The 10740-nt window shown below is 48.3% G+C and overlaps 1 protein-coding gene across 1 annotated transcript in view; it reads left to right on the top strand.

The window, feature by feature from the left end:
- Nucleotides 1-9034, top strand: part of LOC140361550 (collagen alpha-1(XIV) chain-like) — a 130648-nt gene extending 121614 nt beyond the window's left edge. Inside the window, exons 42-43 of the mRNA XM_072447261.1 lie at nt 55-229; nt 5552-9034. Of these exons, the coding sequence (XP_072303362.1) occupies nt 55-229; nt 5552-5784 (408 nt within the window). The 3' untranslated portion in view covers nt 5785-9034. The remainder of the gene's footprint in view (nt 1-54; nt 230-5551) is intronic.
- The last annotated feature ends 1706 nt before the right edge of the window (nt 9035-10740 follow it).

Below are 10740 nucleotides of genomic sequence, written 5' to 3'. Positions count from 1 at the left end.
CTGTATCTGTGGTAACAGAGCTTAATGTAAATATGAGTATGTGCATGTATAAAGTCCTCTCTGTGTCCTGCAGGTGCTCAGGGCCAGGGTCGGCCCGGCTCTCAGGGGCCCTCGGGTCGCCCCGGTAACCCAGGGACCCCTGGGAGGCCTGGGGTCCCGGGGCCCGTGGGACCAGCAGGGCCTCCTGGATACTGCGACCAGAACTCCTGCGTCGGCTACAACGTTGGAGGTACAAAAGTCTGAGACTGAACTAGCAACTAACCCTGGACTGTACGGGAACTAACCCTGGACTGTACGTGAACTAACCCTGGACTGTACGGGAACTAACCCTGGACTGTACGTGAACTAACCCTGGACTGTACGGGAACTAACCCTGGACTGTACGTGAACTAACCCTGGACTGTACGGGAACTAACCCTGGACTGTACGGGAACTAACCCTGGACTGTACGTGAACTAACCCTGGACTGTACGGGAACTAACCCTGGACTGTACGTGAACTAACCCTGGACTGTACGGGAACTAACCCTGGACTGTACGGGAACTAACCCTGGACTGTACGTGAACTAACCCTGGACTGTACGGGAACTAACCCTGGACTGTACATGAACTAACCCTGGACTGTACGGGAACTAACCCTGGACTGTACGTGAACTAACCCTGGACTGTACGGGAACTAACCCTGGACTGTACGTGAACTAACCCTGGACTGTACGGGAACTAACCCTGGACTGTACGGGAACTAACCCTGGACTGTACGTGAACTAACCCTGGACTGTACGGGAACTAACCCTGGACTGTACGGGAACTAACCCTGGACTGTACGTGAACTAAGCCTGGACTGTACGTGAACTAACCCTGGACTGTACGGGAACTAACCCTGGACTGTACGGGAACTAACCCTGGACTGTACGTGAACTAAGCCTGGACTGTACGTGAACTAACCCTGGACTGTACGGGAACTAACCCTGGACTGTACGGGAACTAACCCTGGACTTTACGGGAACTAACCCTGGACTGTACGTGAACTAACCCTGGACTGTACGGGAACTAACCCTGGACTGTACGGGAACTAACCCTGGACTGTACGTGAACTAAGCCTGGACTGTACGTGAACTAACCCTGGACTGTACGGGAACTAACCCTGGACTGTACGGGAACTAACCCTGGACTGTATGGGAACTAACCCTGAACTCTACGGGAACTAACCCTGAACTCTACAGGAATTAAACATGGACTCTACAGGAACTAACCCTGAACTCTACAGGAACTAACCCTGAACTCTACGGGAACTAAACCTTTTTCTCGTAACTTGAATTGTGTCCAAAATCAGCCACGATCACATTCTGTCCTTCACGTTCCGTTCACTGCTAAATTTACAGATTTACAGGACGAGAAACACTTAAATCTGAGGAGTTTGCGTTGAGAATACAACACTGACTCATAGTTCTACAGTTCAGAGCGATGGAACTGTCATTGTGGACTTCAGACACATGTTTGTGAGCAGCAGGACAGTCCCAGAACAGGTGACAGTGGTTTGCCTCCTGGTGGCGCTGTTTCTCCAACAGTTGCATTTCCCTGTGAGGAATGAGACCTTTGACCTTTTTACCTGGAGTTATGAAGAAAGTAGACGCACTTCACCAGAACAAGACGTGAATGTGGGGAACTCCCCTGAGATGGAACTCCTCTGAGATGGAACTCCCCTGAGATGGAACTCCCCTGAGATGGAACTCCCCTGAGATGGAACTCCTCTGAGATGGAACTCCCCTGAGATGGAACTCCTCTGAGATGGAACTCCCCTGAGATGGAACTCCTCTGAGATGGAACTCCTCTGAGATGGAACTCCCCTGAGATGGAACTCCTCTGAGATGGAACTCCTCTGAGATGGAACTCCCCTGAGATGGAACTCCCCTGAGATGGAACTCCTCTGAGATGGAACTCCTCTGAGATGGAACTCCCCTGAGATGGAACTCCTCTGAGATGGAACTCCTCTGAGATGGAACTCCTCTGAGATGGAACTCCCCTGAGATGGAACTCCCCTGAGATGGAACTCCTCTGAGATGGAACTCCCCTGAGATGGAACTCCCCTGAGATGGAACTCCCCTGAGATGGAACTCCTCTGAGATGGAACTCCTCTGAGATGGAACTCCTCTGAGATGGAACTCCCCTGAGATGGAACTCCTCTGAGATGGAACTCCTCTGAGATGGAACTCCCCTGAGATGGAACTCCTCTGAGATGGAACTCCTCTGAGATGGAACTCCCCTGAGATGGAACTCCTCTGAGATGGAACTCCTCTGAGATGGAACTCCCCTGAGATGGAACTCCTCTGAGATGGAACTCCCCTGAGATGGAACTCCTCTGAGATGGAACTCCTCTGAGATGGAACTCCTCTGAGATGGAACTCCCCTGAGATGGAACTCCTCTGAGATGGAACTCCTCTGAGATGGAACTCCCCTGAGATGGAACTCCCCTGAGATGGAACTCCTCTGAGATGGAACTCCTCTGAGATGGAACTCCCCTGAGATGGAACTCCTCTGAGATGGAACTCCTCTGAGATGGAACTCCCCTGAGATGGAACTCCTCTGAGATGGAACTCCTCTGAGATGGAACTCCCCTGAGATGGAACTCCTCTGAGATGGAACTCCTCTGAGATGGAACTCCTCTGAGATGGAACTCCCCTGAGATGGAACTCCTCTGAGATGGAACTCCCCTGAGATGGAACTCCTCTGAGATGGAACTCCTCTGAGATGGAACTCCTCTGAGATGGAACTCCCCTGAGATGGAACTCCCCTGAGATGGAACTCCCCTGAGATGGACTCACTTTCCCACTCTTCATCTGTCAAAACAAGATGAGCTTCTCTTTCCCATTAGGCCGGATCAGAGATGGATTTATAGACTAGATATTATTTAGACTATAGATATTATTTAGACTACAGATATTATTTTGACTATAGATATTATTTAGACTATAGATATTATTTAGACTATAGATATTATTTTGACTATAGATATTATTTTGACTATAGATATTATTTAGACTATAGATATTATTTAGACTATAGATATTATTTTGACTATAGATATTATTTAGACTATAGATATTATTTAGACTATAGATATTATTTAGACTATAGATATTATTTTGACTATAGATATTATTTAGACTATAGATATTATTTTGACTATAGATATTATTTAGACTATAGATATTATTTAGACTATAGATATTATTTAGACTATAGATATTATTTAGACTATAGATATTATTTTGACTATAGATATTATTTAGACTATAGATATTATTTTGACTATAGATATTATTTAGACTATAGATATTATTTAGACTATAGATATTATTTAGACTATAGATATTATTTTGACTATAGATATTATTTAGACTATAGATATTATTTAGACTACAGATATTATTTTGACTATAGATATTATTTAGACTATAGATATTATTTTGACTATAGATATTATTTTGACTATAGATATTATTTTGACTATAGATATTATTTCCCTTGAAAGTTCTGCATCTCAGTCAGAGGGTTATAATGGACTTTACGTTGTTTATTTTCTTGGTTATAATAACTCCTTATTTGTAAAAAACCCTATAAAAGTCTGTTTCTCTTTCCACATGTCAAAGCTTTTCATGTGATTCTCTTTTACATCTGGTGAAAAACCTTAGACCTTTTGTCCTCCAGACCTTGAGTCTCAGCTCAGTTCTATTTTGTTCAAAACCTTTGGTCATAAAACTTTACCAGTTTAAGTTTGTAACATCTGTGTTTAGTTTGTTCTGATCAGCTCCTTCCATGTTGTAAGAACAGATTTGAGCCAGGGATTCTTCACTTCCTCCTCATGACTCAAGCGTCTGTCATCTGCAGTAAGACCTGTACAGGAACCTCAGGCACCACATGACTCTCAGTATGAGACTTGTACAGGAACCTCAGGCACCACATGACTCTCAGTATAAGAACTGTACAGGAACCTCAGGCACCACATGACTCTCAGTATAAGACCTGTACAGGAACCTCAGGCACCACATGACTCTCAGTATAAGACCTGTACAGGAACCTCAGGCACCACATGACTCTCAGTATAAGACCTGTACAGGAACCTCAGGCACCACATGACTCTCAGTATAAGACCTGTACAGGAACCTCAGGCACCACATGACTCTCAATATAAGACCTGTACAGGAACCTCAGGCACCACATGACTCTCAGTATAAGACCTGTACAGGAACCTCCGGCACCACATGACTCTCAGTATAAGACCTGTACAGGAACCTCAGGCACCACATGACTCTCAGTATAAGACCTGTACAGGAACCTCAGGCACCACATGACTCTCAGTATAAGACCTGTACAGGAACCTCAGGCACCACATGACTCTCAGTATAAGACCTGTACAGGAACCTCAGGCACCACATTTTTTCCATCATCAAACAGCCGGTTGGGGACGTAAATCGAGAGAGTCTGGAGCAGATTTATAGTTTCAATCCTTTGACTTGGACTTAAGTCTGGATCAGAGTCCAGATCTTTCTTCATGTTGGAGAAAAGAAGAGTTTAGTTTTTCCTCTAAGATTGATGATAGTTCTTTATGGAGGACCACACCTAAATATTTAAATGGGTAAGTCAGAGAGAACTTTCCAGTGAGGGAGAATGTTCTTTGTACATTCATTTTGCATCCAGTCGTTGGACCGATATCATGAAGGAACGGACATAGAGATGGACATTTCTGGTTCTACATCATCTGCAGCAGGCGATTTAAAGTTCCGACACATCAATTGAAACACCATCTTTAGTTCCTGATTGTCTAATAAATTGGGCTAATGGTTCCAAGTACAGAGCAAACCACAGGGGGGACCAAGCACAACCCTGCCTTACCCCTCTTTTAATGATTCTTTTGGGCTGTCTTAAAGTGCCCCAATATGTTTTATTATTAAATCATCTATATTGACATAAGCCTGGCTCTCAGTGCCGTTGTTCGACAAAAAATGGTTCCACACAAAAAGTTTCCCAGCTCATCACTCGTCTGCTCCTCCCCGGACATATCGACTCTCTCCAGGCGAACGCCGCTAATAACGTGGAACGAAAACATGAAGTGTTCAGCCCTTTGTTTATTTACTGTGACAGAGAAGACGTCAAACCTTTAGTTTCATGTGAAAATGCCCAGTAATTACAGAGATTTGACCCATAAACCAGGTCAAGACATCTGCAAATCAAACTCTTAAAACGATTGGCCTTTCGTTCACGTCGACTTTGCACTCGAGCAATTATACAATGTTCAACTCATGAAAAGAATAATAGTGTTGTGTTCATTCAGATTCCTCTTGTACATTTCGAGAAAGTGGCTGATTTTGGACACGGAATGTGGCTCCTCCTCCATAACTTCAATAACTCTGATCCCTCTTTCCTGCTTTCTAACCAAACCAAACATGCACTTCCTGTGGGTGTGGCGGTGGTGGGCGTCGGCCTCTTTCCCTGCTCCCGATTGGCCCGCGCAGAGGCACAGGAGATGATTGAAACTCGTAATGTTCCCTCAGTCCAACTGCCGTCCAACGTGTTCCAAAACTACGGTGAGGAGGCGGTCGAAGAGGACGACCCGTACAGATACTACCAGCCCAACTACCCGGCGCCGCAGCCCGTCGACCCCCAGGACCCCCTGCTGCAGGAGGAGGGCCGGCAGAAGAGGAGCGCGCCCGAGGAGAGGCTAACCAGGGACCCGGAGGCTAACCAGGGACCCGGAGGCCTCCTGAGGGACCCGGGAACCTCCTGAAGGACCCCGGGAACCTCCTGAGGGACCCGGGAACCTTCTGAAGGACTCTGGGAGCCTCCCGAGGGACCCCGGGAACCTCCTGAGGGACCCGGGAACCTTCTGAAGGACCCCGGGAGCCTCCTGAGGGACCCCGGGAACCTCCTGAGGGACCCGGGAACCTTCTGAAGGACCCCGGGAGCCTCCTGAGGGACCCCGGGAACCTCCTGAGGGACCCGGGAACCTTCTGAAGTAGCCCGGGAGCCTCCTGAGGGACCCCGGGAACCTCCTGAGGGACCCGGAAGCCTCCCGAGGGACCCGGGAACCTCCTGAAGGACCCCGGGAACCTCCTGAAGGACCCCGGGAACCTCCTGAGGGACCTCGGAACCTCCTGAGGGACCCCGGGAACCTCCTGAAGGACCCCGGAACTTCCTGAGGGACCCCGGGAACCTCCTGAGGGACCCAGGAACCTCCTGAGGGACTTCAGGAACCTCCTGAGGGACCCCGGGAACCTTCTGAAGGACCCCGGGAGCCTCCTGAGGGACCCCGGGAACCTCCTGAGGGACCCCGGGAACCTTCTGAAGGACCCCGGGAGCCTCCTGAGGGACCCCGGGAACCTCCTGAGGGACCCGGGAACCTTCTGAAGTAGCCCGGGAGCCTCCTGAGGGACCCCGGGAACCTCCTGAGGGACCCGGAAGCCTCCCGAGGGACCCGGGAACCTCCTGAAGGACCCCGGGAACCTCCTGAAGGACCCCGGGAACCTCCTGAGGGACCTCGGGAACCTCCTGAAGGACCCCGGAACTTCCTGAGGGACCCCGGGAACCTCCTGAGGGACCCAGGAACCTCCTGAGGGACTTCAGGAACCTCCTGAGGGACCCCGGGAACCTCCTGAGGGACCCCGGAACCTCCTGAGGGACCCGGAAACCTCTTGAGGGACTTCAGGAACCTCCTGAGGGACCCCGGGAACCTCCTGAGGGACCCCGGAACCTCCTGAGGGACCCGGAAACCTCTTGAGGGACTTCAGGAACCTCCTGAGGGACCCCGGGAACCTCCTGAGGGACCCGGGAACCTTCTGAAGGACTCTGGGAGCCTCCCGAGGGACCCCGGGAACCTCCTGAGGAACCCCGGAACCTCCTGAGGGACCCCGGGTACCTGCTGAAGAAGAACTGGAGCAGAGAAACCAAAGAAGAGACAGAAGAGGAGACTGACGCTGGATCTGAGGCAAAACATGTGGTTTCAAAAACAGAATGTGTTGAAAACTAATCATTGTGACTATTTTAGGAGCAAAAATAGGTCACGGAGTTAGGACTGAGCAGGACTGAAGAGGACTGAGCAGAACTGTGTTAGGACTGAGCAGGACTGAAGAGGACTGAGCAGAACTGAGTTAGGACTGAGCAGGACTGAAGAGGACTGAGCAGAACTGTGTTAGGACTGAGCAGGACTGAAGAGGACTGAGCAGAACTGTGTTAGGACTGAGCAGGACTGAACAGGACTGCGCAGAACTGAGTTAGGACTGAACAGCACAGAGTTAGCACTGAGCAGGACTGAACAGGACTGAACAGCACGGAGTTAGGACTGAGCAGGACTGAACAGGACTGAACAGGACTGAACAGGACTGAACAGGACTGAACAGGACTGAGCAGGACTGAACAGGACTGAACAGCACAGAGTTAGGACTGAGCAGGACTGAGCAGGACTGAGCAGAACTGTGTTAGGACTGAGCAGGACTGAAGAGGACTGAGCAGAACTGTGTTAGGACTGAGCAGGACTGAACAGGACTGCGCAGAACTGAGTTAGGACTGAGCAGGACTGAAGAGGACTGAGCAGAACTGTGTTAGGACTGAGCAGGACTGAACAGGACTGCGCAGAACTGAGTTAGGACTGAACAGCACAGAGTTAGCACTGAGCAGGACTGAACAGGACTGAACAGCACGGAGTTAGGACTGAGCAGGACTGAACAGGACTGAACAGGACTGAACAGGACTGAACAGGACTGAACAGGACTGAGCAGGACTGAACAGGACTGAACTGCACAGAGTTAGGACTGAGCAGGACTGAGCAGGACTGAGCAGGACTGAGCAGAACTGTGTTAGGACTGAGCAGGACTGAAGAGGACTGAGCAGAACTGTGTTAGGACTGAGCAGGACTGAACAGGACTGCGCAGAACTGAGTTAGGACTGAGCAGGACTGAAGAGGACTGAGCAGAACTGTGTTAGGACTGAGCAGGACTGAACAGGACTGCGCAGAACTGAGTTAGGACTGAACAGCACAGAGTTAGCACTGAGCAGGACTGAACAGGACTGAACAGCACGGAGTTAGGACTGAGCAGGACTGAACAGGACTGAACAGGACTGAACAGGACTGAACAGGACTGAACAGGACTGAACAGGACTGAACAGCACAGAGTTAGGACTGAGCAGGACTGAGCAGGACTGAGCAGAACTGTGTTAGGACTGAGCAGGACTGAAGAGGACTGAGCAGAACTGTGTTAGGACTGAGCAGGACTGAACAGGACTGCGCAGAACTGAGTTAGGACTGAGCAGGACTGAAGAGGACTGAGCAGAACTGTGTTAGGACTGAGCAGGACTGAACAGGACTGCGCAGAACTGAGTTAGGACTGAACAGCACAGAGTTAGCACTGAGCAGGACTGAACAGGACTGAACAGCACGGAGTTAGGACTGAGCAGGACTGAACAGGACTGAACAGGACTGAACAGGACTGAACAGGACTGAACAGGACTGAGCAGGACTGAACAGGACTGAACAGCACAGAGTTAGGACTGAGCAGGACTGAGCAGGACTGAGCAGGACTTTGCAGGACGGAGTTAGGACTTCATATTTGAACTGTTATTGAAACCTGTATTTGCCTCTGATCCACCGTCACGCCGCCCTCCCATTGGACGGCTCCCTCGTCAGTCAAAGTGCCTGAGTATAAAGGACCTAAGGGATTATACTGTTTATACTGTTTATACTTGTGTCCAGACGTTCGGCCTCAGATCTGGGACGGAAACGTTTCATCCTTTTTAACTGTATTTGATGTGGAAATATTTGTGACACAAATGGATTTCGTTGACATGATTCTATAAATGCAACATCACAGTCGTTTAAGTCGGTTTAACCAAATCCACTTATACAAAAGGGGCAAAAACACATCCCTGAGGTTTTCTCCTTTAAGCCTGAAATGGAATCAGTGTTGGTCTGATGCTGATGCTGCTGGTTCTTTTCTACTTTATTTAATAGAAAATATTATAATAAATGTACAATACTGACAAAAGTATTCAAACGTTTTAATTCAAAAAATATGTTTCAGTGTAAAATGTTCATGTTTAAAGCCTCATTTTGAGTATGTTTGTATTTTTCATTGTGCTGTTCATTATTAACCAATTAACCACATTGAGTACATGTGGTCAGCAGGGGTCAGTAGAGGTCAGTAGAGGTCAGTAGAGGTCATCAGTGGTCAGTAGAGGTCAGTAGAGGTCATCAGTGGTCAGTAGAGGTCAGTAGAGGTCAGTAGAGGTCATCAGTGGTCAGTAGAGGTCAGTAGAGGTCATCAGTGGTCAGTAGAGGTCAGTAGAGGTCATCAGAGGTCAGTAGAGGTCAGTAGAGGTCATCAGTGGAGAAGTGCATAAAGTTCTGCCACCTTGAAACGTTTGCGACTCAAAATGAGGCTGTTTTTACGGGATCGTTGGCGCCAAACGTAGAAATTCCAGTGGTTTTCGTGTTTTCGTGAGTTTGAACGAGGTTTTTCGAACTAAACTAAACGAGGCCAAACTGTGTGAGAACGAGGACCGACCAATCACGTCCGAGTGTGACTGTGGACTGTTCCGTCGTTGTGTAAAAAAGAGCATTTCAGGGCCGGACAATAGAACGACATTTCAATCGTAATTTGAATGTTGTTTTGACATTGAGTTTATCGTTTAGGGTCAAAAAGATGTGACCAAAGTGTAAAATAAGACCAGAAGGTGATATTTGTGCACTTTTGTCTGAAAATGAAAGCTCGGTGGCTGCCCACAAGTCTGAAGGTTCACTGGTCCGAATGTTCGTTAGTCCGAAACTGTGAGCCCGCGCAGCCGGCTCTCCTCGCGGCTCGTGCGCCAGTTAGGGACCGTCTCTAAAGTACTTTTTTTTTCTCAGAAAAATATTCTTTAAAAATCTACGGGTTAAAATTTTAAACCCAAAATGATTATGGCACCTAGGATTATCTACTTGGATTCATGCTCAATTCATGTTTTTTTTAGTATAAACATGTTTTTTGTGATGATGTTTTGATGATGTTTTTTAAGATAACACATTTTTAAACAAACACGTAATTTAGAGACTGTTCCTAACTGGCGCACCAAGCAGCACTTCAGCGCGCAGCTCCCTGCACCGTGCAAGCAAACCTAAGACTAGGGAACCTTCGGACTAGGGAACCTTCGGACTAGGGAACCTTCGGACTAGGGAACCTTCGGACTAGGGAACCTTTGGACTAGGGAACCTTCGGACTAGGGAACCTTTGGACTAGGGAACCTTCGGACTAGGGAACCTTCGGACTAGGGAACCTTCGGACTAGGGAACCTTCGGACTAGGGAACCTTCGGACTAGGGAACCTTCGGACTAGGGAACCTTCGGACTAGGGAACCTTTGGACTAGGGAACCTTCGGACTAGGGAACCTTCGGACTAGGGAACCTTTGGACTAGGGAACCTTCGGACTAGGGAACCGAAAGCTCCACTGATACGTTTAAAGACGTTTATGTCGGACTGACATTATATCGTCCGATGATCGAGAAAGTCCAGAATTGTCCAGAGACATTCATTAGACCTAATTCTAAATGTATTTGGAGACAGACATTATATCACGTTTTCATGGTACTTACTGAACCGCAGTTAGCTCTTAGCGTGCTAACGAACTAAAGAGGATCATTTCAGGTCTTTTTTCTGGATTCAATCTGGAATGTGAGCAGGTGATGACATGGAAAGGATCCACATGAACCGTCCTC

Source organism: Eucyclogobius newberryi, unplaced genomic scaffold, assembly GCF_026437365.1.
Source record: "Eucyclogobius newberryi isolate DKJ021-1_F unplaced genomic scaffold, fEucNew1.0.hap1 SCAF_16, whole genome shotgun sequence".
Classification (NCBI taxonomy): Eukaryota; Metazoa; Chordata; class Actinopteri; order Gobiiformes; family Gobiidae; genus Eucyclogobius; species Eucyclogobius newberryi.
Note: the sequence above shows the minus strand (reverse complement) of the source record. Positions and strands in the feature narration are given on the sequence as shown.